The sequence below is a fragment of the Sciurus carolinensis genome, chromosome 2 (genome assembly GCF_902686445.1).
Source record: "Sciurus carolinensis chromosome 2, mSciCar1.2, whole genome shotgun sequence".
In the NCBI taxonomy this organism is placed as follows: Eukaryota; Metazoa; Chordata; class Mammalia; order Rodentia; family Sciuridae; genus Sciurus; species Sciurus carolinensis.
Window position 1 is genome coordinate 125,667,995 of NC_062214.1, and position 23,274 is coordinate 125,691,268.

Sequence of the window (23,274 nt, forward strand, 5' to 3'; positions counted from 1 at the left end):
TTTTGGTTACATGTTCTTTCTTCAGCCAGGCTTGGTACATTTAGGTCTTTCTAAACTTCAGTTGCATTTTCCTGATACCAGACCTTAGCACTTTGGCAGCACCTTAGCCATTCAAATACAAACCATCTTTTAGGGTAAATTATTTCTACAATTGCTAATCTAGTTCATTATGTGTTGACTCCTTTATCGCCACTGTTTCAGAGTATAAGGAAACCTTAGTTCCTTGAACAAAACTTAGTCTAAATCCTGCAAGATAGGTAATATGAAGGGAGTCTTCATAACTGTGGGGCAGCGCAGGCATGGCTAGACCCCAGGAATTCTGCTCTCCTTTGGAGATGCCTATATTGGTCTCTAGGGGGCGCTGTGCTTTCCAATTTGTCGTGGCCTGGGAGTAATGCAGGGTCCTTCCTCAGCATACTTCCACAATGAGCCTTCTTTGAGTACACTGAGGGAACAGATTTTGTTTGTCAAAAAAAAACCCAGAGTTTTCTTATCCAGAGCAATCCTACTCCAAGTTCTGGAGGTGATTTCCTTCACTTTCATCACAAGGGAAAGATCAACAAGACTTATGAGATGTTGTAAGAGGTAAGTGACTTTGAAAGAGTGTGACTTTGAAAGAGGAAAGAGGTAGGACCTGTAATCTTTTTTGAAAAATGTGAGGGTGAGAGGAAAGCTGAGGTCCAAAACGCTAAACTTAGGTGTCACTGTCACACAGCTCCTCCTACCTGCCCTCCAAGTCTCCTTCCCAGCTGTTCCATGATAAAGAATGGCACTTGGGAAGGGCACCTCTAGTAAACTTCCCTCTCTAGTTAGGATGAAGGATTAAAGGACCAAGAATAAAACCACCTTACTGGGTAGGAGAGGGGAGGGGAGGGAATAATTTACCCAGTCCTAACTCTGTGCCTTCAAACACCACTTCTTCCTCTTTCTCTTTGTTGCTTTTTCCAAAATTCTATACCACACTTGCTTCTACAAAACTTGAACCAGTGGGGCTGGGAAGATAGCTCAAAGTCCTGGGTTCAATCCCCAGCACTGCAAAAAAAAAAAAAAAAAAAAAAAAAGCTTGAACCAAATCTGCTTTCCATACCAAGGCTCTACCTTATAATTCCTGATTCACTTCTCTTGGTTTGCAACACTTTTAACTGTATTTCCTGTTACTTTATATTTTTAGACTGTTTTTGTGTGTCTGCTATTATCTATAGATTATAAAATTGAGGACAAGTTCCATTTCTTTATTATTATCATCATCATCATCATCATCTTATTATTTCAAATGCCAAAACCTAGTTTGCTTCAGGACAAGCACTTAATTAAATGAATGTCATAATAAATATCAGGAAGATCTATTCTGAGATTTTCAAAGATAATTTCTAGATGCTACAATCAAGAGAAAACATACCTTTATACACTCAAGAGATCCCACTAGTGGTAATCTGGCAGTTACCACCTTAACCAAGCAATCAAATTCAGCATAATTAATAGTGATATATTCTGGCCTGATGTGGCTTCAGTGATGTGAAGTATGTAATATCATCTATTAAGTATATTTCCCAAAGATGTTTTATCCAAATCTAATCAAGCCTGAAGACTTACCTCTAATTTGTAGGAAATACAAGCTTACAGTTCTGTCCCATACAAAAGTTTTCTTCACAGTACTGAGGATTGAACTCAAGGGCATTCTACCACTGAGTCACATCCCCAAACCTTTCTACTCCCCCCCGCCCCAGACAGAGTCTCCTTAAGTTACCTAGGCTGGCCTTGAACTTGTGATCCTCCTGCCTCCACCTCCTGAGTAACAAGGATTATAGATGTGCACCACCATGCCCAGCTGTACAATAAAACTTTCTGCAATGATGTAAATGTTCAGTATGTTCACTGTCAATAAAGTACCAATCAACCTGCTAGAAATTTAATTTTATTTCATTTTAATTAAATAATAATAATTATTATTTTTATTATGTGTGTGTTACTAGGTATCAAACCAAGGGACTCATGCATGCCAGGCAAGCACTCTACCACTAAGTTGCCCAGGCTGACCTTGATCCTCCTGCCTCATCCTCCCAGGTAGCTGGGATTACATGTATATGTTATCACACCTACCACATCCCCAGTCCAACCCCAAGCCCTTTTTAAAAATTTCTTATATTTTGAAATAGGGTCTCAACATATGACCCAGCTATACCACTCCTCAGTATTTATCCTAAAAATGTAAAGTCATCACACTACAGTGATATATGCATATCCATGTTTACAGCAGCACAATCACAACAGTTAAACTATGGAACCAGCCTAGGTGTCCATTACTAGATGAATAAAGAAAATGTGGTATGTACACAAAATGGAATTTTATTCAGCCATAAAGAAAAATGAAATTATGTCATTTGCAGGAAAATGGAATGAACTTGAGAACATTATGTTAAATGAAATAAGCCAAACTCAAAAGGTTAAAAGTTGTATGTTTTCTCTCACATGTGGAAGCTAGAAAGGGAAAAGGAAAAGAAAATGTGGTAGGAAATCTCATGAAAATTAAAGGGTGATCAGTGGAATACAGGAAAGTGACCAGGAAGAGGGAGGAGGAAAGGAAAGGGAAAATACTGGAGAATGATATTAGCTAAATTATATTATGTTGTATTCATGTACAGATATATAACAACAAATCCTACCATTATGTACAAATATAATGCAACAATAAAAAATGTGGGTGCTGAGCATATGGCTCACTTTATAGAGTGCTTGCCTAGCATGCGCAAGGGCTAGGTTTCAATTCCCAGCACCACTTAAAAAAAAAAAATGTGAAGAAAAAATAAAATAAAATACATTTACCTCTGATCTAGCCAAAAAAAGAAGAAGAAGAAGAAGAAGAAGAAGAAGAAGAAGAAGAAGAAAGGAAAAAAAAAGAAAAATAGGGTCTAAGTTGCCCAGGCTGACCTTGATCCTCCTGCCTCATCCTCCCAGGTAGCTGGGATTACATGTATATGTTATCACACCTACCTGATACCTGAATTTTATAAAGAGAAAGGGAGAATGGAGATAGGAAGGAAAAGAGGGAGAAAAGCAAAATACTGGCAATTGCTAAATGTAGATTAAGAGTACAATGGTAGCTGGGTACAGTGGTACACAACTGTAATCTCAGCAACTTGGGAAGCTAAAGTAAAAAGATCACAAGTTCAAGGCCAGCCTGGGTAAGTTAGTGATACCCTGTCTCAAAATCAAAAGGGTCAGGCTGGGGTTGTAGCTCAGTGGTAGAGCACTTGCCTAGCATGTGTGAGGTACTGGGTTCCAAACTCAGCATCACATAAAAATAAATGAAGAAAGTACTGTGTGTCCATCTATAACTTAAAAAAAGTTTTAAAAAATCAAATGGGTTGGGATGTAGCTCAGTGATAAAAGTACTGCTGGTTTTAATCCTTCGCAAAAAATAAAATATTTTAATTAGTAGTGCACATCTGTAATCCCAGTGACATAGGAGGCTGAGGCAGGAGGATTGCAAGTTCGAGGCCAGCCTCTCAACATAAAACAATCAAAACGGCTGAGGATGTAGCTCAGTGGTAGTGCTACCGTGAGTTCAATTCCCAGTACCAAAAAGAAAGAGTACACTGGTACTCATCCTACTATCCTTTCAAGTTTTCTATAGGTTCAAAAATTTCCCCAAAGAAAGTTGGGGGGAAAAAAACTATAAAATTAAGCAATGTTAACTCTAAATTTTTCCATTATCTATTTGTTCATTTTTTGTAGGGGGTCAAAATTTGCATATAGACAAATAATGTTAAACACCATTGATGGAAAGATGTACGTTGACTTCAAGACCTTAATTCTTACCATGCCAATGCAGATCATCATTTCACCTTAATAGGAGAATGCCTGAACCAGTCTCCCTGAAGACTGGTGGGGAAGCTGAGTAGGTTCTTTTACTCAGAAGGTAGAGGACTTCTCCTTTTGTTCCAATTCCCTGATTTCAATGCCAGTCAGGTCCCTCTGCCTTGCTCTTATGTAAGCAGACTGTGAAACTTGATTCCTCAGGGTCATCTCTTCCCATCCCTGCTTTTGGAGAGACATATGGCCCTCAAACCACACCAGAAGGAACCAGGAGCACAAATGGCTTGTGTCCTTCTATGACTAAGTTGAATACCTCACTGCTTTATAGTAACTTCCCTACTGTTAGCCACAATGACAGAATAGTTTCCTACCTACCTCAGCACATAGCACTGACCTCTGGAGACTATTGTTCATCAAGAGCAAGCCCAGATTTCATCCATTTCTGCTTATCCAGAACGAAGTCTCTAAGACTCAATGAGGGCAGGCTGGTACTTCCACCTCCCATTTGGGTAAGCATTATAGATCTGGCTGTATTTGGATCCACCCAGTTCTTCCTCCTTATCCACACAGACTTTGATGTTCTTTTTTCCTCTGTGCCCAAGGAAAATGACTACAATCCTAACACATAATATCATCATTTTATTCAGGAAATAATCAAACACAACATAGGACTGACACTGACAAACAGCTATGCATAAAATTATATAAATCTGCTTGCTACATTTTCTAGAAAAGACCGAGTCATTGTAAACAAAGAAGATAAATCAGGAGGGTGCCTAAAAGACTGCAGTGTTTTAAGCAAGTGTCCCCACTCTCCCTTACAGTGAAGGAAGCCCCAGATGGAGGTGGGCCCTTCAGCAGAAACAGAAGGAGGCAGTGGTGTGCATAAATCATGCTTCCTGGCTCTGCAAGATGCTCAGTGGTAGGCCTTGTTGAACTCCTGGAGGGCCCAGCGCTTGTTCTCAGTTGCCTGCTTGAGCTGGGTATACTCTTTTACCAGCCTGTCAAACTCCTCCCCAAGGACCTCATAGGTATTCAGGACCTGTCGAGATTTCTCCATGTCCTGCTCTTGTAGGCGAATGGCTCCCTCTAAACGGTCCCTAAGAGCCAGGCAAAGAAGGTTCAGTATAAGGATGCTGGTCCTCAGAAAGTAAACAAGAATGGGAACATGCTAAGATGAACAAGTCTGGAGGGAGTAGAAATAAGCTGTGGATAACTATACAGATTCCTGGGAATTCTCACCTAATGAGACGATGAACTTCCACTTTCTCAGCAGTGTAAGTGTCAGACAGAATCTTTAGCTCCTCCATCCTGACAGAGGGAAGAAAGAAATGTCATGTGGAAGAGCTCTGACAGCATCAGAGTCAGGACTGGACACAGTGCCTACCCACAGTCAAGATGCAGGCTAAGCAGTGACAGGATAAACAAGGTCACTCTGAATCCTTGAGCAATCGATCTCACAGTAAAGCACCTATTTCAAAAGGCTGTACAGTAAGAGACTCAAGAATATTAAAAAGCTTTTGGGTAATCCAAGGGCTAACGTTGCTATGAGGCACTTATTGGATACCCACAAAGGGCTAGGCATAATGAGGAAAAAGAGAGGAGAATGAGGGATGGAGGAGTGGTGTATGAGACAGGATCCCTTAGATCCACAGGGCTCACAGCTTACCTCAGCTTAAGGATCATGGCACTGCACTTGATTTCCAGGTACTGGGCATTGATACGGTCTAGCTCAGACTGAGTCTTCAGTCGGTGCTCCTGAAGGAGCCTCTGCAGCAAAGCGAGGCAGCGGAGAAGTACCTGAGCCCCCAAGAGGAAGCAGGAGAGGGTGTAAGCAAAGAGAATAGGAAGGAGGGCAGATCAGAAATTCCTGACTTCCCTAAATGTGCCTGTGGAGTCAGAGTAAGGGAGGGTGGAGGCTGTTACGCTGCCCTGACACACCTGGGAGTAGGTGGCACTCTTCTTCTCCAACAGTACCAGCTGCTCCTTCTGCTGGCTCTTGGCATCCTGGCACTGCTGCTTCTCACCCACCAGGACCTCTGCCAGTTTCCATACCTTTGCTGCCTTCAGGGTTTCACTGTCAGCATCTGGACAAAGAGATAAAGAACTGACAAAATTCTAATTGCTACTGCCCTTTCTAAGGCTTTGTTCAGTGCCCCTATACTACATCTAGCCCTCTCAATTCTGCCTTCCCAGGTTTTCTTCAGATGCCTGGTTCTCAAAGTCAGTTTCTCTTCACTTCTACCTTTGATTCCTGATGTGTCTGTGTTACTGGGGACTGAAGTGAGGGCTGCTCTACCACTGAGTTATATCCCCAGCCCTTTATATTTTTTATTTTGAGACAGGGTCTCACTAAGTTGCCCAGGCTGACCTTGAACTTACAATCCTCCTGCCTCAGCCACCCAAATCACTGGGATTACAAGTGTGTACCACAGTTCTCCATTGGCCCTGAATTCTTAAGTCACAGTGCGGGGGTGAGGGTGGGGGACACCTACGGCAGGCCTGACCTCTCCTCCCTTTGCCTTTGTGATCCTCCTAAGGAGAGAACTCATCTCTTCCTGCAGCAGGAGGACACTCCCACTTGGCACCTTGCTGAATCAAAGGAATCCTTACAAAAATATCTATTTTTATTCCACCAGAAACAAACACTAAGTATCTCTGATACTTCAAATACATTATTCTCAAAAGAGTAGCCCATGAATTGTGAAGGCCAGTTGTGAGCAGAACAGAGGGTCAGCACTCACCTGAGTTGGGGTCATGGTAGCAGAGCAGAGTAAAACATTTCCTCTTGAGCTGTTCCTCCACTTCCAGCTGAAGACGAGCTCTCATCCGCACAAAATCCTACAGCCACCGAAGCAAAAGGTGGTGCAAATAGATTGTTAGAACTAGAAAAATATCACCAATGAATACATGATGATACAACCTTAATATTAACCACAGAAAACATATCAAGAGCCATCAAGAAGTGGAGCATCCTGGTACATCCCTGTAATCCCAGCTACTCAGGAGGTGGAACAATCACAAATTCAAGGCCAGCCTATGCAAATTAGAAAGACCCTATCTCAAAAGTTTAAAGAAATATTTTTTCAAAGAGACATTAGGAAGACTCATTTTTAGCCAATCAAATCAGCAAAAGGAGGGACTGGGTTGTAGCTCAGTGGTGGAGTACTTGTCTAGCATACATAAAGTCCTGAATTTAATCCCCAGTATAATAAAAAAAAGAAACAAGTAAAAAGACTGTCATGAGCCCATGTTGGGGAAAATGTGGGGAGCTAGGAACACTGGAAACACCTTTCTGAACAGTGTGGCATTATGAACTGATGTGTTCTGTGTATGTGTGCTCTGCACTGTTGATCCCACGTTTAGCATAAACATTAGGGAAATAAAATACATACAAAGGCAAAGACACATGCACTAGCATGTTCATCACACTGTAGTTTCTAAGAGCAAAAATATGAAAATACCCTTAATATCCATCAATAAGGTTGAACAAATTATGCTACACTCATACAATAGAATCCTAGCATTGATTTAAACTAATGGTATAAGAACATAGCATTATGTGCCTAGACACTGTGCTGAGAGTGCTTTTACAGATATCATCCTATTTATTTTACTTATTTTTTTATTTGGTAACAGGGATTGAACCCAGGGATATACAACCACTGAACCACATCCCCAAACCTTTTTTATTTTGAGACAGGGTCTCGCTAAGGGAGGATTGCTAAGTTGCTGAGGTTCTCACTAAGTTACTGAGGCTGGCTTTGAACTTGCGATCCTCCTGCCTCAGCCTCCCAAACCTCTGGGATTACAGGCATGTGCCACCATGCCCTGCTCATCCTATTTCTTGATTTGAAAAAATGTCCAAAATTTATTATACCAAAACAAACTACTCTATATAAGCATAGAAGGTATAAGACTACTTATGTCAAACTGTTTATAATAATACTGTTTTCAGGTATAGTTAGTATTCCAGTTTTTATTTGCTTCTCTGTAATGTTTTTCTTAATTTTTTTTTTAGTTTGCCCACCATAGATGTGTATCATTTTTGCAAAAACAATTAAGCCCAACCAAAAAATGTAAAGATATGGGAAAAAATAAGCCACTTTGCTTCTTTGTTCCCAGTATGCATTCTTTCCAACCTCTGAGGGTGGCATGAGCTCCAGAAGGTCCGCCTTCTCCAACCCTAGCAGTGGAGGTATCTCCCTCTCCTGGCTAGGACCGAAGAGGTGTGTCAGTTCAGTCACAAGGAGCCGCTGTTCAAGGGTCTCATGAAACTGCGAAAGAGAGAATAAAGAGCAAAAAGCGGTGACTATAAAACATCTACTCCATCTGTTCCATCCCCACAAACCAGTTCTCACACTTTCAAAGTTCTCAAACACGTCATCCCTTTCAGCTGCAAGTGCCTTCTGTCAATCTATTTCAAAACCTTGATAACACACCCTTTTCCCCAATAACTATAGTCCATTTCTGTTTTTCTTTCCTTTTGTTTAAAGCAGAGACAGAAGTTTTTTTTTTTTTTTTTTTTTTTTTTTTTTTTTTTTTGCGGTGCTGGGGATTTGAACCCAGGGCCTTGTGCTTGCGAGGCAAGCACTCTACCAACTGAGCTATATCCCCAGCCCCAGAAGTATTTTTAGAAACTAGATACACATTCAAGGAAGAATGTGCGCTACCTCAAGAGTGAGAACTCATTTTGTTTTTAATAATCCATTCCTCAAAGCTGTTCTTCGCCCTAGATCACATCGTCAAACAAAGTCACACCTGGCCTGGTCATTTCTATAGTTGGTGACATGCCTTACCTCATCTCTTCAGCCTCACCTTTTTGTCTTCAGATGTTAAATTTGTGTCTTGTGTCTTCACATAGTAGTCCACAAGCAGCTCTTGAATGACTCTCTGTAAAATCTCAGACCTCAACCATGTTGTCTTATGCAGTCGAATGTCCTTCCATGCCTAGAAAACCAAAAATATCCCAGATAGAAACCTCTCTCTTGAAAGGACTTTCCCTTTCTCCAGTCATCCCTTCTCCCAGAGCCCTTACCTGAGCCTGCTCCTTTGCCAGGATGAGACTTAAGCCACTCTCATCCATATGCTGTGAGAGACTCAGCAGCAGCTTGCTGAAGTAGGGGTTCTGTAACAGGTCCTCTTCCCTCAGGTTACAAGGAGGAAACTGCTTGCTGCACACTTAGAGGCACAGGGACAAAAAAAGCAAAAAGGTATGGATCCTTAGTTTATATAATTGAACATAATACTTCCAAAACACCTAGGTTTTTGGTTGGAAGGATTTCTAAATATCATGAGATTTAAAAGGAAAAAGTAACAAACTAGAAATAATACTCAAAGTAACACTTATTTTATATCCAAAGATGTAAAATGAAACTCGTTTCTTTCTCTCCTTTTCTTTTCTTTTTTTTTTTTTGGTACAGGGAATGAACCCTGTACCTTATACCTGAGCTACACCCCCAGTCCTTATTTTTTATTTTGAGACAGGATGTCCCTAAGTTGCTAAAGATGTCCTTGAACTTCTTATCCTCTTACTTCAGGCTCCTGAGTCACTGGGATCACAGGCAACTATATGGCATATGCCCTTATGTCTGTGGATAAAACTCATTTCAGAGGGAAATGAATACCCAATAAAATTAAGGACTTAGATAATGGAAATGCAGGGGCTAGGGATGTAGCTCACTGGTAGAGTACATGCTTAGTATGCAGGAAGCCCTAAGTTTGACCCCAGATCCCAAACATAAAAAGAAAGGGAGGAAGGAAAGGAAAGAAGAAAATGGAAATGAAGTTGGTAAAGATGGGACAAAAATAATCAACAAGCTTGGCATGGTGGCACACGCCTGTAATCCCAGCAGCTTGGGAGGCTGAGGCAGGAAAATCACAAGTTCTAGGCCAGCCTCAACAACTTAGTGAGGTCCTAAGTGACTTGGCAAAACCCCGTCTCAAAAAATAAAAAAAATAAAGAAGGACTAGGGATGTGGCTCTGTGATTAAGCACTCCTGGGTTCACTCCCTGGTATCAAAAAAAAAAAAAAGAATCAACAATAAAGGACATTTTAATAGGGATCACCACAGTACCTCAAATTCATACAATTAGAATTCTTGAAAAAGAGGGGAAAACATATATAAAGTTCCAACTTTGTGATCGCTAGTCACATAAGCAAGACTAAGAAAAGGTATACCCTTAAAGTACATAAAAAATTTAACCAAATTCTCATTATTGAAAGTAGAACTGAGTAATAATGCATGTAGATACAGAATAGTACAAGCATGAGAAAAAGTGCAGGAAATAAGGATTCTGTAGTTATTCCATATAGTCAGGACTTTCTTTCCATCTCTTTCCTAGGTGCTCGCTGCTGGAATCTTCTATATCTACTTACCAAATGCTCAAATTTTCATTCTTTGGACCATCATACCCAAGGTTCTTTTAGAGATTAATAAGTCTCAATCTCAAACTCTCTCTCTTTCCCTTCTCCCTCTCCCCTTCTCTCTCTTTTCCCCCTTTCCTTCCCCCTCTAAAATATTGAAGGATTCAATATGGAAATAGTCAAAATATAGGAAATTCAAGTTCTTGGAGGATTTAAGAAGTAGAAAGGACCGGAGATATGAAAAGATATAGAAGGACATGAGACTTTGTATGTATGATGGGGGTACTAGGGATTAAACCCAGGGGTGCTGTACCACTGAGCTACATTCCCAGCCCTTTTTATCTTTTATTTTAAGACAGTGTCTCTCTAAATTGCTGAGGCTGGCCTTGAACTTGCAATCCTCCTGCCTCAGCCTCCTGAGTCACTGGGATTACAGGCATGTGTCATTGCACCCGGCAGGAGCTGAGATTTTGAAGAATAAGATGTAAAAAAAATCACTGGGTGTGGTGGCCCACACCTATAATCCCAATGGTTTGGGAGGCTGACGCAGGAAGATCACAAATTCAAAAGCCAGCCTTGGCAATTTAGTTAGACCCTAAGCACTCAGTGAGACCCTGTCTCTAAAGAGAGTATAAAAAAGGGCTGGAGATGTGGCTCAGTGGTTAAGTGCCCTGGGTTTAATCCCTGGTACCAAAAAAAAAAAAAAAAGATAAAAGAAAATTGAAGATACAGGTAAGAAGGAAGACTTCAAAGAATTGGCTAGCTACTCTTATCTTTAAAATATGCTTGCTACTGCACAAACAGATACTAAACCAACACTTAACAGGAGTTAGGGTAATCTGTTTCCATTAAGAGAATGTTCAAGAATCTCCATGTATCCTTAGTTTCCCCAGAAGTTTAGGCTCTTGTGAAAGAAAACAAACTAACAGACATTACAAATCCTTTTTATTAAAGAAGGCAAGAACCTGAATAGGACATCTCTGGAAAAGTCAGCAAATGTTCTGCAAATGTCTACCCTTACCTTGTTGAAGTATTTCCATCCCTTCTCCAGGGGAACAGAAATCTCCAGATGCCATTTAGTTTTCTTGGGATTCTTATCTGTGTGGAACCAATTGAAAGAAAACAAGAAAGATGAACAAATAGCTGGCTGCTCCAGATTAAATTACCTTAGCATTGAATTTCTTTTATCACAAGCTGGGAAAGAACCTCAGGGATGCCACTTAGAGAAAGGGGCTATATCACACATCCTGGTCCCAAGTTTTTATACAAGTTTTATGGACAGGCTTACAAGTGCCAAAATGTTTCGCATTCCAAGCACACAAATGTCTCAACTTGTTCCAAGCTTACTAAAAAGGAGCCTATTTCTAAAAAGAAACTTTCCAATTCACCAAGGTCTAATCAGGAGGATTTCCCACTAGCACTATCATTATGTTGAAGTTAAAACTAAGCTACTGCTTTCTAGTTATGAGTGAACTGGGGAAAACAATCAAAAGTCTGCTTTTTTCATCCAAATAACTCAGCTATCAAATTCCACAATAGTTTGTGTGTGTGTGTATGTGTGTGTGTGCACGCGCTTGCCTCATTGTGTCCATTCATCAAAGAGCTGTTGGTAGTTTTTGATCATTAAACTCTAGAATCATCCTTCAGGAATGACAAATCATTCCACAGTTGCACAACAACTGGTTTTTGCATAACAGCATTTGTAAAGAGCACCTGGAGGAAAGAGCTCGACAGGAAGACTGACAGGTCAGTGCAGACAGAGTGAGGCAAAGGTGTAGTTAATACGGCTGAGGCTGGGACATAAACTCTGGTTGTTTTGCCAGAAAAATGGAACACACTGAAAAGAATGACCTTAGAGGGTCAGTAAAGATGCGCACAGTTTGAGCCTGGTGAGGTGGCACATGCCTGTAATCCCAGCAGCTCAGGAGCCTGAGGTAGGAGGATCTCGAGTTCAAAGCCAGCCTCAGCAAAAGGGAGGCACTAAGCAAGTCGGTCTCTAAATAAAATACAAAATAGGGCTGGGGAAGTGGCTTATTGGTTGAGTGCCCCTGAATTCAATCCCTGGTACCAACTCCAAACCCCGCAAAAAAAAAAAAAAAAAAAAAAAAAAAAATGATGAGCACAGTTTCGACTCAGAAGACAAAAATTTTCCCTTGACATTACTTTCCATGTTTTTGCTCCACCCCCTATTCTTTGTGAGGTATCAAACTCCAAAGGACAGCTGAGCCTCCCAAAGCAGAACAGACATTGAAGGTTATTATGATTTAACACTTCGTGTTCACAGAACATTTGGTTTACTTGCTCCTTTTATGAGTAACATCAAAGTAACTACTCATTTGTTTTGTAACATGGTCTAGCGGTGATGCAGCTGAGGAGGCAGAATGCTAGGACTTAATCTGCAGCTCCACCGTTGCTTCTGTGTGAATTTAAGGGAAATGCTTTTTTGTGTGCCAAACTTTTTTTCCACCTGCAAAACTGTGATAACGATTCTTGCCTTGGATGAGACATTAAGAATTAATAACACAATCGACTTGTCAACAAAAGTCACTATTTAGTTAAGCTCAGTGTTTTAACAATTAGGTTTATTGTTGATCTAAGCCTGCAAATAAAGTTTTGCAGGCAAATTTCGCACACAGAAATGAGGACCAATCCAAATTTCAACAAGTCAACTGTTCCCTCCCTAGAAGAACTGCCCACTTAGGTTTTTTATGGGTATTTTTCTTTACCCTTTTAAAATGTTACAGGGCGTGAACGGTGGCGGCAATCAGGCTTGATTCTCCACCCTCTGCACTTAGACGTGTTAAAACGCTGCTACAGGGACCCAAGCATTTAAATGTTCTGACTCAGGCGTCTTTTAAATTCTTAGAGCTGTCTTTACACGCTGCACTGAACGTTAAATTGATTTTACAGGTATTTTCACAAGATGTGACCCTTACAAGGCCCAAGATGAATCAAAATGCAGTACGGGCTCTCCGGCGCCGACTTCCCTTCTGTCTGGGCTGCCAAGGATTCCCAAGGGCGAGGGCGGCCTCCGCGTCCGGAGACCGAGGGCTGGCCGGATTGACCCTCGGAGCTCTCTTTCTCCCGCGGCGCAGCCCGCCACCCCTCGGAAGCAAACCTGCACACTCTGGGGCAGCTGAAGTTCCCGAGGCAGTGCCAAGGGGGGCTGAGCGGGCTGGCGGGCAGCGTCGACACCCAGCCCGCGGGGCTCCGGAACCTCTCACTCGGGCCCCGCGCAGGGCCGGGGGGAAGCCAGGTCCGGGAGGACCGCGCGGGAAAGGCCGGCTTAAGTGCAGGAGCCCAAAGTGCACGAGAGACAGCTTGGAGGGAGGGGCGGAGCCCACTCAAGGCGGGAACGGTAGGCCCCGCCCCTCTCCAAGCGCGCGCCCTGGGTCCCTAACCGCTGCGAACACGAGTCGTGGAACCGTCTGCGAAACAGCGGTCTTAAGAAGGCCGTTTTGTGCCTTCTTGGTGCCTTCCCCTGTTTACGGCAAATGTTGAGAAAATGGTATTCATAGCTCACATTATTGAGGACTTACGATGAGTCATGCACTATTCCCTACGTTTTACTTCCCTTTTCTTGCTTCATTTAGTTCTTACAGCTTCCTACGGGGAAGTTACCATCATATCCATTTTACAGAGGGGAAAACTAAGGCGCGAAGAGGTTAAGTTCGAGTTAGCGGCCCGGAAACCTAAACCTGCAACAATGGCCCGCTGAACCTTCCTAGACCTGCCTTCATCACGCATCCTGCGAGTCTCCTCACCAGAGCTTGTCCCACCCCATGCCCGGCACAGGTCTCTGTACTTTGGATCTGCTTTCCTTCCTCGGGCTCCTCTGCCCTCCCCTTTATCGCTCATTCTTCATTTATCTCTGTCTTAAACAGACTCTACTCCCACCTACATCCTCTTTGCAAAGTTGAAACTAATTTAGTTAGGAGGTGAATTATTTAAATAAATAAAATAATGGGCCTAAAGTAGTGTAGCTCAGCGGCGAAGTGCTTGCCCAGCGTTTTTTTTTGAAAAAAAAAAAAAAAAAAAAATGTGTGTAAAACACACCAAAGCTATCAAATCTTGCATCAGAGAATCAAGAGAAGCGACTGATGCTTCAGTGGTGGGGAAGGACTCTAAGGGCAAGGTGTGCTGAGAAATGGAGTCACCTTTTCCTGTAATACCAGCTAGAAAATTCTACCAGTATACATAAGTGAAGGAATGAAGTAGACCACGGCAGAAATTTCATATCCTTGGTCAGCTTCTCAGCTGCCTCCTTTCATGTTTAATACTAGTGCTGTCATTTTCTAAAGCTTTTAAAAATCATTTATGCTTCTTCAATTCTGTAGTGCAGCATCATTAAATATCAGGCATAATGTCCCTAACAAACAGCACTTGGAACAAAATAGCAAGTATGCTTTGGTGACTCAGAGCTGATGAGAAACCTACTGAAATTTCATCTCCCTAATTTGTCAAGTTCTCAAATATGGACTACAAAGCTTTTGCTAAGCAGCTCTGAAGTACTTGGGGAATGAGGAGGTGAAGCATGTGGAAGCCTGTCTTCAAGTGACAGGATGGAGAAGACAGTGGTGGGAAGCCTTGAATTGGATCAGACCTTTATTCGAAATTGTCTGTTCCCTGTCTGTCTCTAACAAGCTGTATGACCTTGGGCTTCAGGTTTCCTTATCTGTCAAAAGGAGGAAATAACGTCTTTCTAGCTTCTTCAATCTCATAAGTGTTGATGTAATGATCAAATGAGATAATGGCTAGAAAGTGCATTGGGAAGACTACAAAAGTGAGATGTTTTAAATTGACATTTATTAAGTACTTATTATTAAGTGTCTTGGGAGAGGCACAAAAATAAGTATGACTTAGTCCCTGCTCTGAAGAAGTTCATGGTCTTTTTGAGAAGATGCACATGAAAAGAAAATAATACAAGGCAACAAATAGGTGTCAAAAGAGCAGTTTAGATTATAAATACTAGAGAAACTTGAAGAGAGTACAGAATTTTTTTTCTGCAGAAACAGATAGGAAAGACTGTGAAATAAATTTTATTTTCGCTGGGCCTGAAAGGAGGGAGAAAATTTAGATCATTTAGAATGGAAGAAACATTCCAGAAAATGGATGCAAAGACAAGGAGTATAAACTGTGTTTCAGGTCCAAGAGGAGATAGGACCAGCGTGAGGGATTTTATAGGCTAGCATAAGACTAAAAAGTTGAGCCTTATAGACCATCCTGGCAGTTAAAAATGCAGCAAAGTACTGTGAAAAAAATCTTACAATCAGACACCATCTGGTGTCCTTGAGCAAGAAAGAATTATAAGAGAGGCCCTAGAATTTTGTCTCTCTTCCCCACTTTTCTTTCTGACTTCCTCCTTCCTATTTTCCAGAATATTTTTTAAAGTTTCACTGAGGTATTTTGACATACGATATTTAACATGTACAATTAAATAACTTTTGCTATAATTATACACCAGTGAACCCATCACTACTCAAGATAGTGAACATATTCATTGTCCTCTTAAAGTTTACTTGTGCTGGGCGTGGTGGCACATGCCTATAATCTCAGCAACTGTTTGAAGCTGAAGCAAGAGGATTGCAAATTCAAGGCCAGAGTGGGCAACTTAATGAGACCCTCAACAACTTAGCAAGAACCTGCCTCAAAATAAAAAATAAAAATGACTGGGGATGTAACTCAGTAGCAAAGCACCCCTGGGTTCAATCCCTAGTACCCCAAAATAAAAATAAAAGTTTATTTATGTCCCTCTGTGATTCCTCTCCAGCTCGTCTACCTTTGGTCAACCTCTGATTTCCTTCCTGTCATTATAGATTAGTTTGCACTTTCTAGAATCTTATAAATATGTACTCTTTTTTATTTATTTTCTTTCACTCAGCATAATTATTTTTGAGATTCATACATGTTGTTACTAGTATCAATAATTGGTTCTGGGGGCTGGGGAGATAGCTCAGTTGGTAGAGTGCTTGCAGTGCAAGCACAAGGCCCTGGGTTCGATCCCCAGCACCCCAAAAAAAAAAAAAAAGATTTTTTTTTAAGTTCATGTCTTTTTGTCGTTGAGAGGTAATATGAGATCTCCTTTAAAATCTTGGTTTGTTTGGGTTTGTATTCAAGGTGGCACTTTCTCTATCATCCCAAGTTACTAATCTCAGTGCATATAGGATAAGAGGCATTTATTTGGTGAAAGAATGAATTTTTAACACCCCCCTGCCAACCCAGTTCTAATACCTTACAGTTTTTTTGTTCCGTGGAATTCTTAGCCTTTATAGGTCAATCTCTTCATCAATACTGTTCGTCTCACCTTCTGCCATGCCCTATGCAAAATATAATCATTCAACTTCGTAAGTACTCTTTAATGCTAGAGCCAAGACGTGCTCAAGTTTTCCTTTGTTTGTTTGTTTTTTCAGTACTGGAGATTGAACCTAGAGGTGCTATACCAATGAGCTACATTCCCAGCCCTTTTGATTTTTTTTTTTTTTTTTTTTGAGACAGTGTCTAACTAAATTACTGAGGCTGGCCTTGAACTTGCTATGCTCCTGCCATAGATATGTTTTTAACTTGGTGATAAATGTAAATGGGAGTCTGAGAAAAAGTTCACTTAACTTTTCAGACTTGGACAGTTCTTTGTTGCATTGTTTAAAATACAGAGAAGAGCCAGGTGTGGTGGCACACACCTGGAATTCCAGATAATCAGGAGGCTAAGGCAGGAGACTTGCAAGTTTGAGACAACTCTGCCAGACTCTGTCTCAAAATAAAAACTAAAAGGGGCTGGGGATGTGGCTCAGTGGTACTTTCCCCACATAAGGGAGGCCTTGGGTTCAATCCCCAGCACTGGAAAAAAAAAAAAAAAAAAAAAAAAAAAACAAGAAAAGGACTGGGATACAGCTTAGTAGTAGAGAGACCCAGTACTGAAAAAAATAAAACAAAATTACCAAGAAGAATGAAAATTTACAAGAATATTGCAGGCACTCTGTCTCCCACTCCAGTCAGGACAAAATGGTGCTCAAGAGAGAAATTCCAGGTGAGTATTTAATACTCTGTTTATTATACTAATGGGAACCTTTGAGCAATAATATAGTCTTACACTAAAAATGTAGGCTTAAAACAACTAGTTGCAAAGCTAGGACGTTTAAATAGCCTTTGGAATTTGGAATCACACTTAACTGATCATTTAGAAAAACTTAAAAAGTGAGGCATGTGGTATGGCAGTGCAGGCCTGTAATCCCAGCAACTTGGGAGGCTGAGGCAAGAGGATCACAAGTTCAAAGCCAGCCTCTGCAACTTAGTGAGTCCTTGTCTCAAAATGAAAAATAAAAAGGGCTGGGGGTGTAGCTCAGTGGTAAAGCACCTCTGGGTTCAATCCCAATACTGCCCCCTCACTATACCACTTTTGAAAGTATTTGAATGTATTATGATATTATGGACTGAGAAACTAGTTTCAGAAAGAAAAATTTTTACCTGCAGTCAAGAGACTTCAGAATAATTGTCAAGAGTGTTCACTGGAAAATGAAGGTATTCAGAGTGACAACTATTGATGATTAAGCTAAAAAATTCATCCCCATTGTTAGTACATGATTTGAGAAGAAAACAAGAAGATAAAGAAAATATGTAATCAACCTATGGCATCAAATGAAAATTTCAGAACAAATGTTCATAATGTGCCATTTTTGCAATTGCTTAACACTGCAAAGAAGATTTCAAACCCTGCCCTTTGTGTTTTCAAGGGTTGCCTATCTGGTCATAGAAACTTGTTATATAAACTGGTTTCACTTTGAGAACCTACTGAGAACTAGTATATAAACTAGGCCTGATAAGAAATTTTGGAGAGATATATATATGGCTCAGTGGTTTAGTGCTTGCCTAACACATGTGAGGCACTGGGTTCTATCCTCAGCACCACATAAAAAATAAATAAATTGTATCATTTTGAAAAGCTAAACACAAAACAAGTGTGCAGTACTTTTTTTTTAACAATTGGGTAGGCTGGCATAATTTGAAAGCATGTGCCAAGCTGATAAAAGTATTTTCCTGGATTTTAAACTGATGATGACACTGTCTTATACTGAGTTGCATATGGAGATTTTCTTCTTTAAAAATCATATTAGAACCAGTGGGAGAAACAAACCATCCAAAGGGCATTTAGAGTTTTATGCCTGGAAAGAATTTAACTTTGTGCTTTTGAAACATCTTCTATGATTAAATCTTATGGTAAAAAAGTAAAACTTTAAGGAAGTTGGCAATTTAGTATACTTTCTATATTCTATTTACCAAAGATAAATTTTGCTCAGCTAATTTACAATATGCAACCATAGTAGCTAAGGAGATTACTACATCTGAGTTTCCCATGACAGGTTGGCCTTACTGAAACAAAACAAAACAAAACAAACGAACAAAAAAGCACAGATCATTCTGGAATTAATGTTTTTCTTGAGTAGCATTTCAAAACTAATTTATTGGTCCCTTTAAATGATTAATAATTGAAGGCTGTATGGATAGGGAGCCCATCAGAATCATCCAAATCAGGAGTTACTGCCCCCAAACATCTACAAGAGCCAGGCAGGTACGCAATGGGCGAAGGACAGACTTTAGAGAGGTGGGTACTGTGACAAACTAAGTGAATACACCAAATAAAGAAGCACCCCTCAGGGCTAGGGATGTAGCTCAGTGGCAGAGCACTTGCCTAGTATCTGCCAGGGCTGGGTTCAACGCCCCCCCCATCATAGACCACACCCCCCCAACACACACTAAATAAATGAGGAACACATGTTCCTCTCCCGGTGCTGGGTATTAAATAATTAAAATAAAACCCTTAAAAAAAATCATCCATCATTCAGTTCCAGTGTATATCTGGGCATGATGTCAAGTAATGAGTGGTGAGTGTGGTCACTCTATATCAATAGCAGAGCCATTGCTGCCATGTGGTAATGGAAGCCCAAGTCCAGGGTGACAGATCTTCTGATTATTCAAAAAACTTTAAACAATTAGAACAAATAAAAAATTAATTAAAAAAACTTTAGAGATGAAGTTCTTCACATATAATAATCAGATTTTTACATGAAATCTCCTGAATTGTAAATGTTGGCAACCAATTATTTTATTTGTAACAGCTTATTATTATTATAGAGGCAGTATTGCATAAAAATAGAAAAAGTAGGGCAACAACAAAACACATTCTCATTACTCACATCACTGTTAACACCTTCATGCATATCCTTTTAGATCTTTTTAACACCTTAGTGCATATCCTTTTAGATCTTTTTTTTTTTTTCATAAATATATAGACATTTCAAAACCAAAATGTGATTATCCTATATGTATGGATTTGGAACCTGCTTGTTAATGATTTTAACTGATCCATCTTAGTAAATCTTCATCTAATCTAATCCCCGTCCATGTTTCTAATTGATCCCAAAATACCTTCTATAGTAATTTATTTATGCCAATAGGGAATCCAGGACCATGCATTGGATTGATATGCCCCTTAAGTTTCTTTAGTAGTTTCAACCTTTTTTTTTTTTTTTTGGCCATTCTAGGGATTGAACCCAGCACCTTGCACGTGCTAGGAAGCACTCTACCACTAAGCTACATCCACCCCTTTTTTCAAAATTTATTTTGAGACAGGGTCTTGCTAAATTTGCCCAGGTTGCCCTCAAATTGACAACCCTCCTGCCTCAGCATCCTGAACAGCTGGGATTCCAGACATGTGTCACCAAGCCCAGCCTTACCTATTTTTTTTTTACACCAATTAATAATCTTTGCCACAATCAATAACATGATTAGATTTCACAAAATGCTTTTTTCTCCCCTAATTCTGTCTTTCCTTCTGCATTTATTAGCTGGCATTTTCTTTTTATCAACTAGGGTTTAATTAATATTAAAAAAAATTGGAATGGGGGGTTTAAGCTCAGTGGCAGAGTGTATTGTTAGCATGCACAACGGCCCTGAGTTCAATTCCCAGCACCAGGAATAACAGCAACGACAATACTTCCAGTGGGCTAAACTCAATGCATTCAGGGGCAGAATTTAGTCTGATTGCTGTCACCTTCTGATCTACAGTCTAAGCCAGACAAAGTCTCACTCATCAATGCTCTGTACCCTGAGGCATTAGGTCTTTTATTTGTAACAATCAATTACTTCGCACTTGTTGACATGTTGCTTGTAATCTTCTCAAGTCATTTTATGTGTGTATTTGTCTCCCTGGCTAGACTGTGACCTCCTCAAGGGCAGGGACTGTCTTGCAGTATATTTCCTGTGCTTCTCCTAATGTACTACTAAAGGTACTTTGGTTAGTTAGTCATAATTAACAAAAAAGCATTGGTAAGAACCTAAAGTTTTCAGTATTATTGTTCAAGTTTCTTGTCTTTCCTGAATTCTCTGTCATAATGAAGAGTGGGTCTCATTTACAATGACAGATAAAACTTTTCTGTTTGCTTGTGGAGTCCCTGTGATGGTACATAGGAAGGAAGAGGGGAAACAGCCCATTTAGTCTTCAAAAGTTATAGTCTTTATTCAGCTGTGACACTGGGTAAATCACATCATCAATGTTTCTATTTCTTCATTCAATAAAATGAGGTGACTGGATTATCTCTAAAGTCACAACCCACTTTTCTCCAACCCTCTAAGCCTAACTGGTACCTTTCAGTAGTTATTCCTCCTGACCTGTCCCTCCCTGCTAGTATGGCACCCCGGTTACCTTTACATGGGTCAGCATTAGCCTTTGCAGGTAAGAATGGTGAAATAACACCTGTAGTAAACAGAATTTGCCTTTGATGACTATCCTCCCAACACAGACTAATCTCATCTATAAGTCCCACTAACAATTTGCTCTTGTTTTCAAGGTCAAGCCTTAGTCCTTTACTACTAGGGCCAAATGCACACATTCCAAGGTCCTCTATAAGGCTGGCACAGCAGAGGCCCAGTCTGCAAGGTAAAAAAGGATGGAGAGGACTGAGGTGGGCTAGACCTTTGTGGAGCATTATCATAAGGGCTCTGAATGACCCCGGGTCAGCTCTGGGGTATGGGTGCTTCTAAAACAAAAAACTAAATAAAGATGTTTTAGCTCACCTATTTTTTTTTCCCGATCTTTTATTTCAATACTATTGCTCTCCTTTCTTTTTATTGTTTATAGGTACAGTCTGAAGGCCTTATCCAACTGACTTTATGTGCTTAGTCATAGCTTTCTCTACCTCCTTCTGTATTTATTTATTTTTTAAATACTTTGTTTTAGTTGTAGGTGGTCACATTACCTTTATTTTATTTTTATGTGGTGCTGAGGATCGAACCCAGGGCCTCGTGCATACTAGGTGAGCACTCAACCACTGAGCCACAACTACTCCAGCCCTGTCCCAGACAAACTTATAAATGGAATCTTAGCATTTCTCTGGCCTCAAGAGCTCCAGGTAGTGGAGGCAAGGCAGCCAGAACTCTAAGGACTAAAGCAGAGAAACTCCAAACCTTGTTCTTAATAATCCACATTTGGGCCCATAGCGACTAGAGGTGTCCAGAGCAAAGTGTTTAACTCTCCTGTCAGATCTTTGTCTTGTGACTGTCATTGAGAGGCCTGGAATAACCCTAATTCTTCCATTTTCCCCCTTTTTTCACCTCAGGACTGTTGGCTGCTGATGAAAATTGGGTGACAGGTTGGCCAAACAATGTCTACCTTTTTGCTGTGCCCTTGACACTACCTCATGAATCTTTAACCATCAACTGCAAATATTAAATAGAAATATTAAAAAGAGCAGTCTCCCAGCAAACAGGAAAAAGGGAGGCTCTTGGGTAGGATGCAGGCTACAAATTGGAGCCCACCACAGATGATGTGGGACAGCTGGGTTCTTCCATCACAGCCTGCTCTTCTAAGATGGTATCACTATTTTTTCCTCATGAAGAAAGGAGAGTAGCCCATTGGCAAGAACAGAGTCTTTGGGAGTCCCAGGGCTGGGACAGATCAGCATAGACCTAGAAGGGAACAATCCAGTTGGGTTAGGAACAGAGGGAGGGTAAAATCAGAGCAAGAAACAAAAGGTCAGATGACAGATCAGTCAAGATCCCCAGAGTAAAGTACTGAAGAGACAGATGTAAAGCTACACAAGTTTTCTGGTTTTCCTAGGCCTCCAGAACAAGTAGGGTAGTTTTAGAACATCCATCTCTAAAAAGTGCATTTCTCCTTCTAGCACCCTGTTGGATGAACCTGACCTCTCTTCCTCTCAGAGACCCCTTTTATGTAATTCCCAGGATGGCTGGACATCATCTTAGAATAACTCCCAAGTGTGGAATGTCTGTCTGAGGAGTCAGCATTTTCAGTATGAAAGTAATAAAGAAAAAGGAGCAAAGATTACCAGATTAAATTGCCTAAAACCAATTCACCTACAATTAGCCTAATATTTATCAAATCTGCAGCATTTCAAAAGAACTTAACAGATTTGCCCTTTTTACTTATTACTGATATTGTTTGTATAACTTTGTTAGTAAACTGAATATGCCTCATGCCTAGTCATTTGCTTATGATATAATGGCATTTTAACAGCAGGAATACTACTGGGCATGGTGGTGTACGCCTGTAATCCCAGCGGCTTGGGAAGCTGAGGCAGGAGGATCATGAGTTCAAAGACAGCCTCAGCAAAAGCGAGGAGCTAAGCAACTCAGTGAGACTCTGTCCCTAAATAAACTACTGGGGATCTGGTTCAGTGCCCCTAAATTCAATACCCATTACCCGATACCTGTGCCCCGCCCCCCCCCAAAAAAGAATTAACAGCAGGAATACAGAAGTCAGCCCAAAGCATCAAAGTCATACTGAACTCCATTATTTATTTATTTATTTGTTTATTTTGGCACTGAGGGGTTGAACCTAGGGATGCTTAACCACTGAGATACATTCCCATCCCTTTTTATTTTTTATTTTGAAACAGGGTCTTGCTAAGTTGCTTAGGGCCTTAGTTGCTGAGGCTGGCCTTGAACTTGGGATTCTCCCGCTTCCTGAGATGCTGGGATTAGAGGTGTGTGCCATGGAATCCAGCTCCATTACATTTTTCAAGGCATCTAACTGTAAAGAAATACTGGACCAAGAAACACAAAAAGTGATACACAAAATA

General features: G+C 40.6%; 1 protein-coding gene across 3 annotated transcripts; it reads right to left on the bottom strand.

Annotated features, from left to right (window-relative positions):
* Positions 1-4,435: 4,435 nt before the first annotated feature.
* Positions 4,436-13,495, bottom strand: Haus4 (HAUS augmin like complex subunit 4). 3 transcript variants are annotated; one of them, XM_047540757.1, is made up of 10 exons: positions 13,302-13,495; positions 11,205-11,281; positions 8,855-8,997; positions 8,635-8,766; positions 7,959-8,093; positions 6,561-6,657; positions 5,758-5,903; positions 5,486-5,616; positions 5,059-5,127; positions 4,436-4,916 (listed from the first exon to the last, which is right to left on the bottom strand). In XM_047540757.1, the coding sequence occupies exons 2-10, from the start codon at positions 11,257-11,259 to the stop codon at positions 4,733-4,735; spliced, it is 1,092 nt and encodes a 363-aa protein (XP_047396713.1). In that variant the 5' UTR covers positions 11,260-11,281; positions 13,302-13,495; the 3' UTR covers positions 4,436-4,732. The 3 variants fall into 3 exon arrangements, with proteins under 3 accessions (XP_047396713.1, XP_047396711.1, XP_047396712.1); XM_047540755.1 differs by having other exon boundaries at positions 13,120-13,495; XM_047540756.1 differs by having other exon boundaries at positions 11,205-11,292; positions 13,120-13,495.
* Positions 13,496-23,274: the final 9,779 nt, after the last annotated feature.

Coding starts and splice junctions, on each gene's coding strand:
- Haus4 (XM_047540757.1), bottom strand. CDS start 11,259: ATGGCATCTGGAGATTTCTGTTCCCCTGGAGAAGGGATGGAAATACTT. Junction 8,767..8,854: donor TGGCAAAGGAGCAGGCTCAG/GTAAGGGCTCTG, acceptor TTGGTTTTCTAG/GCATGGAAGGACATTCGACT. Junction 6,658..7,958: donor AGCTCATGCCACCCTCAGAG/GTTGGAAAGAAT, acceptor CGGTGGCTGTAG/GATTTTGTGCGGATGAGAGC.